General features: G+C 45.1%; 2 protein-coding genes and 1 pseudogene across 2 annotated transcripts; all 3 read left to right on the forward strand.

Moving 5' to 3' along the window:
• The first annotated feature begins 259 nt into the window (after nucleotides 1-259).
• Nucleotides 260-1,609, forward strand: LOC138944177 (uncharacterized). Its single transcript, XM_070315094.1, has one exon. The coding sequence runs from the start codon at nucleotides 260-262 to the stop codon at nucleotides 1,607-1,609; it is 1,350 nt and encodes a 449-aa protein (XP_070171195.1).
• Nucleotides 1,610-3,586: 1,977 nt separating this feature from the next.
• LOC138944178 (uncharacterized) lies at nucleotides 3,587-4,519 on the forward strand. Its single transcript, XM_070315095.1, has one exon. The coding sequence runs from the start codon at nucleotides 3,587-3,589 to the stop codon at nucleotides 4,517-4,519; it is 933 nt and encodes a 310-aa protein (XP_070171196.1).
• A 3,988-nt stretch (nucleotides 4,520-8,507) lies between these two features.
• LOC138944179 (uncharacterized) lies at nucleotides 8,508-9,828 on the forward strand (annotated as a pseudogene).
• The last annotated feature ends 366 nt before the right edge of the window (nucleotides 9,829-10,194 follow it).

Below are 10,194 nucleotides of genomic sequence, written 5' to 3' on the forward strand. Positions count from 1 at the left end.
GTTCCTCGTGCGTGTTCGGCGACGCTCGGACGGATTCGGGCGCTCGGCAACGGATCTCCGCGACGCCACCAGGCGCTCTCTCTCGCTCCCGTGGCCACGCGGTGCTTTGACTCGCTCTCTCCCAGGCCATCTTGTGAGTCTCGTGTGCGGGATACGGACCTCTCTTTCTCACCCTCGGAGACGCACGGCTCATCGGACACTCTCTCTTCAGTGAATTTAATCAATTGGAAATCATCGGACAAAACAAGCATCACTCATCATGTCCAATCTCGAAGCAAGATTCTCTCTGCAGCTGAATCGGTACACCTACATCAAATCGGTGGCTTTCGAGTGTAAGGAACCGACGTTCCCCACTCTCCAACTGCAAATGCTCAGGGTGAAACTCGACCTCATAGACAACAATTGGCAAAAGTTTGAAGCGACTCACGAGCGAATGGCGGAATCCAAGGCTGAACTCCTGGATCACGATTACTTTCAAAAAAAGATATACGATCAGTGTCTTTTGTATTATGCTGACGCAAAAGCCGCATTGCTCACGCAGATTGACGAAAAGGAACGGACTCATCCTCTCTCTGGCTCGCAGTTAGCCAACCTCTCAATGGGCGGGCAGACATCAGCGCGACGGCATCTTCCAAAGATAACTCTGCCACAGTTCTCGGGTGACTTCTCAGCGTGGAGGCCATTCCACGACTTATTCTCATCGCTGGTCGGCAGGAATGCTGACATCTCCAACGTGGAAAAAATGCATTATCTTCGGACCAGGCTCATGGACGAGGCAGCTCAACTTATCTCCAACCTCCCAGTGTCAGAGGACTCATTCGCCTCCGCTTGGGACTTGCTTGTTAGTCGCTTTGAAAACAAGGGGCTTCTCATTTCGGCCCAGGTGGACAGATTATTCCGCACTAAGACCATCTCCCAGCGGTCCGCCAAGGAGCTCAACACACTCTTCAAGACCACAACGGAAGCGCTCAATGCCTTGGAGTCTCTCGGAGCCCCTGTGCAACACTGGGATCATCTTTTGGTTCACCTAACTGTCCAGCGGCTCGACCCAAGTACTCGAGAGGCATGGGAGGTCAAGCTTGGCTCCACTACGGACCCCCCATCGTACAAGGACATTCGCACATTTCTCACCGGCCGTGCTCGAGCCATGGAAAGTATGGAATTCGAAACTTTGAGCGTCTCTCCATCGGACAACCCCGCGTCCCCGGCATTACGACACAGCAGCAAACCATCTACGGCCACCGCTCATGTGGCCATCTCACCCCCCTCTGGGAATTCGGAGACCTCTGGATGTGCACTGTGCTCTGGTCCTCATTACATTGTCTCTTGTCCTCGTTTCAGAGATATGTCTCCTCATCTGCGGCGCAACATAGTCATCGACCGTCGACTCTGCTTTAACTGCTTGGGCAGGCATAACGCACTCGCCTGCCAAAACTCCAAGAGGTGCAGAGACTGCGGCAACAAACATCATACCATGATACACATGGATGATCAACCGCCCCCACGTCGGTCAGCTACACAAGGCAGGGTAACCTCCTCAACCGCAGCTCCACAGACGCCGGCGCTAGCCTCACCAAATGAGAGCACCACATCAGCGGCTTCGGAATGACTCACGCACGTAGTCCTCGCTCCATGTCATTCGGCAGCTCTCACTCGTCCAGCAGTCTTACTCGCTACCTGTTGCGCCATCATCCGATCACCTGGCGGCTCGCCTCACTCGGTCAGGATGCTCATCGATCCCGGATCGGAACTCACCTTTGCTTCTGGACAACTTATCAAAACCCTTCAGGTACCTCGACGGCACGCCTCTGTCCCCATCATAGGTATTGGCGGATCTCAGTCGGAGCAAACTCGGGGTGTCGTCCCCCTAACACTTAACTCAATTTACTCTCCGCGATCCATCAAGGTTACAGCTTACATCCTCAAGAATTTGACAACCTCACTACCGTCTATAGCGACAGCAGAGCATAGTTAGCCTCACCTTCACGGGCTCCAGCTGGCGGATCCGGATTTTCTCATCCCCGGACCAATAGACTTAATCCTTGGTGCCGACACCTACGGTCTGTTCATCCAGCCCGATATCATTAAAGGGTCGGAGGACCAGCCCATCGCTCAACTCACAATTTTTGGATGGATTGTCCTCGGTCCGACCTCTACACCATCGGCCACAGCTCATAGTTCTCATCATGTCGCGGTGGATCATGAGCTTCACGACCTGCTCACAAAGTTCTGGATTCAAGAAGAGGTTCCCTCATTCTCCGCAACTCAGCTCAACCCTGACGAAGAGGAGTGCGAAACTCATTTCAAGGACACTCATTCGCGAGATAGTGCTGGGCGTTGAGTGGCCTTCACTTGGACACAGTACAATTGGACACGGTGCAAATGGACACGTTACAAATGGACACGAGATTGTGCACACGGTTCAATTGGACACAGTGCATTTGGACACAGTAATTTTGGATACAGTAGCTTTTGGACACATAAGAAAATACGCATCGTTTACTTGGACACCGCTCAATTGGACACTGTTCATTTGGACACCGTTCGTTTGGACACAGAAAGATGCGCACCGTTCGTTTGGACACCGTTATTTGCCCACCGTTCGTTTGGACACCGTTCATTTGCCCACCGTTCGTTTGGACACCGTTCATTTGCCCATTGTTCGTTTGGACACCGTTCATTTGCCCACCGTTCGTTTGGACACCGTTCATTTGCCCACCGTTCGTTTGGACACCGTTCATTTGTACACAGAAACATGCGCACTGTTTGTTTGAATATGTAACAGATGGAGAGAAATAAAAATCATTTTGGCAAAATATAATCAGTATTCTTATAACACTTTATACTGGTAAATCTATGTAAAATATGAAATCGTGAAAAGGAGATACATTTGAAGGTTATAATATCTGTCAAAATAAAATATATTCATACTTATATATCTCTGATACTGATGTCATTAATTTTACATTGCTTTTAGCACTTTGTTTAGCCTTTCGCATATTTGGATGTCATGCATGGATACAGTGGGTTCCGCCCCCCCTGCGGGGGGGCTCCACTTCCGGAAGATATAACCTAACCCAAACCTATTTCTTATTTAAAACAAAAATTTGGTGTGGATTACGTCGTATAATTTAAATCAAATTTTGGTGTCCAAACGAACGGTGGGCAAATGAACGGTGTCCAAACGAACGGTGGGCAAATGAATGGTGTCCAAACGAACAGTGGGCAAATAAACGGTGTCCAAACGAACGGTGGGCAAATGAACGGTGTCCAAACGAACGGTGGGCAAATGAACGGTGCGCATCTTTCTGTGTCCAAACGAACGGTGTCCAAATGAACAGTGTCCAATTGAGCGGTGTCCAAGTAAACGATGCGTATTTTCTTATGTGTCCAAAAGCTACTGTATCCGAAATTACTGTGTCCAATTGAACCGTGTGCAAAATCTCGTGTCCATTTGCACCGTGTCCAATTATACTGTGTCCAAGTGCACCACTCCCCTGGGCGTTATGTCGTACGGCTCCCCCTCAAGTTCCAGACCAGCCATCTAGGGGAGTCGCGAACAACTGCTCAACGTTGCCTGCAACGCATGCTACGGCGCCTCTCAACGGATCCGACCTACCAGAATTTGTACTCATCATTTATTCGGGAGTACGAAGAGCTTCAGCACATGGTCAGGGTTTCCCCCTCCACTCCAGAACCATCACCGGTGTTCTACCTCCCTCACCATGGAGTCCTTAAGGGTGACAGTATCACCACCAAATTAAGAGTGGTATTCAATGGGTCCAGCCTTACCAGCACGGGATCTTCTCTCAACGACATTCTGCACACGGGTGCGAACCTCCAACTAGACATCTCAGATATCTTACTCTGGGTACGACGACACCGGTACATTTTTATCACGGATATCACCAAGATGTTCCGCCAAATTCAGGTTCATTCAGACGATTGGGATCTCCAACGGATCCTTTGGGTCGACGATCAACTCAACATCATCCCGTACCAACTCACGACGGTCACGTACGACACACGATCAGCCCCCTTCTTAGCTGTTCGCGTCCTCCTTCAACTTGTCGAAGACGAAGGTAGGAATTATCCTCTGGCGGTCCCCCCTCTCCTCAAGAGACGGTATGTGGACGACATCTGCGGTGGCGCTGACACTCTTCCTGAGCTGATCTCTATCGCTCACCAACTAGTAAACCTCTGCATGGCGGGCGGCTTTCCTCTGGCGAAGTGGCAAAGTAATCATCCGGAGCTGTTTCGGGCTCTCCCTAGGGACGGCGCAGCAGTAGAGCCTCACTCGTTCGCTAACACGCAGGGTAAGATTTTGGGACTCACATGGCAGCCTCACTCAGATCAGTTCGTCTTCCAGAGCAAGGCCTCCAACCGGCCCGTCATCACCAAACGGACCATACTGTCGGAAGTAGCGCAACTGTTTGATCCTTTGGGATTCTTATCTCCGGTAATCATCAGGGCGAAGACTCCTCCAGGAACTGTGGTCGGAAAAGGTCGGCTGGGATGACTGTCTCTCGCCGCAACTTCGAGATCGGTGGACGCTCTTCCGTTCAGAGCTGTCGGCCCTGACTTCCATCACGATTCCTCGGTGGATGGCTCTCACGCCGTCAGCCACGGTCGAACTTCATGGATTTTCGGATGCTTCGCAACTTGCCATGGCGGCTGCAGTTTACATCAAGGTCACCCATCACATGACAGAGTCAATCATCACACTGGTCTGCGTCAAAACCAAGGTCGCACCTCTCAAACGGCTCACCATTCCCCGGCTGGAACTCACGGCGGCGGTTCTACTCTCTCGTCTCATCAGCTATGTTCAACGAACACTAGAACTCGCGGAGGTACCAATCTACCTGTGGACGGATCATCAGTATCGCTCACCTAGATCAACAGTCATCCTTCTCGCTGGAAAGACTTCGTTCGGAATCGAGTGGCGGCAATTCAAGAACGCGTACCTCAGGGCCATTGGCGGTTTATTCCCGGCAAGGAGAATCCAGCAGACTGTGCTTCTCGCCGTCTCTCTTCCACGCAACTCTCTCGGCATCATCTTTGGTGGAACGGTCCCTCATGGCTAGCACAGTCTCCTCAACATTGGCCAAGCACGATATCACAGCTAGATTCGGCGGCGACTCTTGAGGAGCGGCCCGGGCTTCTTCTCACCTCCTCAACAATAAGGCAACACCACCTCTGGGAGCTTCTCTATCGTTACTCATCGCTCAGATGGCTTCTTCGGATTACGGCTCACTGTCAACGGTGTTGCGCGATCCTCAAAGGCATACCACAGTCTTCTTTGGCCACACCTCTCACACCTGCAGATCTGGAAGTTTCACGACTATATTGGATTCGGTCAGTCCAATCGGCGTACTTCTCATCGGAACTGACACTCATCTCAAGCGGAGCACACTTGTCAAGGTCTCATCCTCTCGCCAAGTTTACGGCCTTCATCGATCATTCGGGCATCCTCAGAGTCGGAGGCCGACTCAAGCATTCTCAATTGGACTCTGAATGCAAGCACCCAGCCATCTTACCACGGGATTCATATCTGTCCCGACTCATTATATCGGACGCCCATCTAAGGACTCTTCACGGCGGAACTCAGGTAACCTTGACTTATCTTCGCCAGGCTTACTGGATCGTTGGTGGCCGAGCTCCAGTAAGATCTCCGCTGCGTTCGGTGTGCTCGACAACGAGGCGTAAGGGCACAGCAACTCATGGGTCAACTGCCATCATCTCGCATTACGCCATCTCGTCCCTTCCTCAACACAGGGGTTGATTACGCCGGCCCCCTCACTCTTAAAACTTGGTGAGGACGAGGGGCTAAGTGTCACAAGGGATGGTTAGCCATCTTTGTTTGCTTCTCAACTTCGGCGGTTCACCTGGAGGCAGTGACGGACTACTCGACAGACGGATTCATCGCAGCGTATCGGCGGTTAACGGGACGGCGCGGTATCTGCCAAACTCTTTTTAGCGACTGTGGAACCAATTTTCAGGGGGCAGATACATCTTTTAAGCGGCTATTCAATGCGGGATCAAAGGAATTCTCGGAACTCGCTCAGCTACTGACCCATGACGGCACCACTTGGGTCTTCAATTTTCCAGCAGCCCCTCACTTCGGCGGTAAATGGGAAGCCGCTGTCAAATCGGTCAAGCATCATCTGCGAAGAACTATAGGCGAGACTGCCCTAACCTATGAAGAACTTACGACTGTTCTAGTTCAAATCGAGGCAGTCCTCAACTCCAGGCCATTGTGTCCACTTTCTGACGACCCGGAAGACCTAGCAGCCCTCACCCCCGGGCACTTCATCATCGGGGCAGCGCCAACTACAATTCCGGAGCCATCTCTCTCCGCTGTGCCCCTCCCAAGGTTATCCCGGTGGCAGCTCATTCAGCAACAATTCCAGCATTTCTGGTCACGTTGGTCAGCTGAATGTCTTCAACGTCAGCTAGCGATATCGAAATGGCATCATCCCTCCACACAAATCAAGGTCGGCTCTCTGGTACTTCTCACGGATGAGAGATTCCCCCCATCAAAATGGCCTCTTGCTCGGGTCACACAGCTTCATCTTGGCTCGGACGGTCTCTGCAGAGTGGTCACCCTCAAGACGGCCACAACAGAACTCAAGCGGCCTATCACCAAGTTGGCAGTGCTTCCGACGACACCAGATCAACCCTCACCCACAGAGCAACCAGCAACGGATTCGGCCTCACCATCACCAATAGCATAATTCTTCAACGCTGTTGTAGAAGGCGGGCGGAATGTTCAGAAAATATCGCGACTTTTGCGCAATCTCATCACCATCATCTTACTCACTCTAGTCCTTCTCTTTAGTGTTCTTTCTCTCTTCCTTTTCTCTCTCATACGCGACCTCAATCCAATCCCGATACCGGTCTTATCAATCCAATCAGCATCACACCACGCTATCAGCCAATCATAATCAAGCTCTCAGGAGCTTTTCCGCGCTCCTGCGTCGATATCGACCCTTCCGGTGATCCTCGAGCATTCCTCGAGTAACGGTCTTTCATAGCGCACGCTGTCTTTGGAAAAATCGACAAAGCTCTCGGAATTTGGTTGCTATTCGGATCGGATCTAGAAATCAATCTCACGGTGTTCGCAAGAATCTCAGTGCACGAAAAGACATTATCAACCGGCAGACAATCATCGAATTGAGTGTAAGTGCGAATATTCGCGAGGTGCGGCTTGGACCAACGTACGTGTGCGTGGACTCTAAGTGTTCTTTCCGACACCCCCCGAAACCAGAGACTCCTCTGGTACATTATTCAACATATACCATCTAATTATATTTTATAAGAAATAATACTTATGTTTAGAAGAGCTATCGGAAGATGCAGGAGATACACGCATATTATCTATGTGTCAACAAGATGCCACGAATGAAAGAACTATCGATATTCTTACATTATATGGTGCGTATCAATTATTTTTTAGCTCTTATAGCTACTCTTCAGTTTTTTAAAGAAACAAATTGGACAGATTATATAATCTATGATAATATAAGAAAAATATAATAAATATATAAAGATATATAATATATAAAATATATAAAGGTATATAAAGATATAAAATATATAAAAGTATATAATATATAAAATGGACATTGCTCTCATAATATTTATTTTGCTGCATGTGTAAAGTAAAAATATCGAGTAATGTTTACTAATAATATTCTTATTCTTTTTATAATATATTTAATATTTCTTTAAATATATGTTTAAAAAAATTTGAATACCGCAACTCTGTTATTTTCTTAGTAATTTTTTGCATCTTGATAGCATAGATCTGATTAATGAATATTGATGAATATTGAAGAAGCATACATTATACAGTACATTGATTGTATATATATATTTTTTAACGTCAACGGAATTGTATCCGTTACATATCAGAATCCGTTTTACATGTTTAACTAATTTTTTTTATTAGATAACGAGAAAGAATGTAGCGACAAAGAATCAGAATATGTACCTTCAGAACAAAGTTCACATAATAATGAATCTTCACAAAATAATGTTTCAAACAAAACGATATTATCCGCTTCTAGTTTTAATGCATCAGAAATTAATATTGTTGGTTCATGCAATGACGAACTAATGTATGTTGAAAACTCTAAGATAAAATCAACCAAACGAAACTGTTGCACTTTTTGCATGAAGTTGCAATCGCAACTGGCACGTCATTTGGAAACAGTACATTATAATGAACCTGAAGTAAAAAAATTTGTCATTCTGCCAAAAAAAAATCCGGAAAGGAAAGAAATAATAAATACCATACGAAAGATGGGTAACTTTAAATTTAATACGAATTCCGAACTTAATACTGGGAAACTTATTGTATCCAGACGTCCGAATGAAAAAGTTAATAAAACTGCAACTGATTTTATTGCTTGTGCGAAATGTAAAGGTTTTTTTTTGCCAAAAGTACAATACGCTATCACGCTCGAAAATGTTTGAACAAAGATTTTCGAAAGAATAAAAGCATTATGGTTATGGGCAGAAAAATTACAGGCAGAATACATCAACTGGCAAATGAGACTTTAAGAAATATGGTGTTTCCAGTAATGCGAGATGATATAGTTACACGAATTCTGAGATATGATGAATTGTTGATCTTATATGCTAATAAATTGTGAATCAAATATAAATTCCAACATCAACATGATATAATAAGAGCACGATTGCGCGTCCTTGGACGTTTCTTTTTGGCATTGAAGGAAATAAATAAAAATATAGACGATTTCCAGTCACTCTATCATCCAAAAGTATATGATGATTGTATTTTTGCAATTAATATAGTAGCTGGATACAATAATGAAAAACAACTTTATAAAACTCCTGCAGTAGCGGCTAATTTGTCAACCTTTGTTAAACATATAGGTAATCTTCTCATTACAGAATGTATCAAGAGAGAAGATGAAACGAAAAAGAAATTAGTTAAAGATTTTTTAAAATTATTACTTGTAGATGTTGGCACGAGTGTTAACAAAACTGTCTTAGAGACACAATCCACTTATAAAAGACATAAAAAGATCAATCTTCCGTCATTGGAAGATATCCAAATATTGTATACATATTTGGCGAAAAAAAGAACAGAAGCTTACGCAGCCTTAAAAGAATCTTTTTCATATAACAAATGGCTTTCTCTGGCAAAAGTGACATTAACTTCAATACATGTCTTTAATAGACGACGAGCAGGAGAAGTAGAACGAGCCCTTATTCAAGATTTCGAAAATTATGAAAAACTAAATGAAAATATGTACACTGATATATATAACTCATTATCGGTGAATGACAAAGAAATTGCACAAAAATATGTTCGATTCTGTATAAGGGGAAAATTAGGTCGTACTGTACCCGTTTTATTATCAAATGATCTTTTCGAATGCGTTAATTTAATTTTGAAATTTCGAAAAGAAGCTGATATACCCCAAAAAAATCCTTATTTTGGATTACCTGGTTTGAACAAACATAGATACAGATACCTTAGAGCCTAGTGTTTTAATGCGGAAATTCGCAAAAGATTGTAACGCCACTCATTCAACTACTCTGCGTGGTATAACATTGCGTAAATATATAGCCACACATTGCATTCAGTTAAACCTCAATGACACTGATGTTACGGATCTTGCTACATTTATGGGTCACGCGGATAAAATACATAGAGATCATTACAGACAACCACTAGCGAGCAGAGATATCCTTAAAATATCTCAATATTTAGAAGCTGTACAAGGAAATGTACAAGATATAAGTATACAAACGCACAGGATTCAAACGATGAATCTGATATGGAATCGGATATAGAACTCGAAAAGGAAACTAATTCAGAAGAAAATATTAGTTTTAACAATGATGAAATAGGTAATTAAAGTAATGTTTAAGTAGATATACAATCATAATAATAATGATAGTAAAATAAATACAATAATAATATAAATATAATAATATAATTGTTCGAGGAAGTGCGGAACCTGTGGTCCACAATAAACTACTCGAGTTTTTGTGTACGCTTCTTTAATGAATTAAATAAACCTTTATCAAGTACAATTCTAATCCGCATTTCAATATTCAAGTCCGAGTTAATTGCCGAGGTACTTATTCGTTTCAGTATTGTCGATAAGCGAAGGCTGCGAAGGATCCGTATCGAATTCTTGCGAGCGATTGATTTGG

This window comes from Polyergus mexicanus, unplaced genomic scaffold, assembly GCF_030449975.1.
Source record: "Polyergus mexicanus isolate NDT 795.1 unplaced genomic scaffold, iyPolMexi1.0 SCAF_109, whole genome shotgun sequence".
Classification (NCBI taxonomy): domain Eukaryota; kingdom Metazoa; phylum Arthropoda; class Insecta; order Hymenoptera; family Formicidae; genus Polyergus; species Polyergus mexicanus.

Coding starts and splice junctions, on each gene's coding strand:
- LOC138944177 (XM_070315094.1), top strand. CDS start 260: ATGTCCAATCTCGAAGCAAGATTCTCTCTGCAGCTGAATCGGTACACC.
- LOC138944178 (XM_070315095.1), top strand. CDS start 3,587: ATGCTACGGCGCCTCTCAACGGATCCGACCTACCAGAATTTGTACTCA.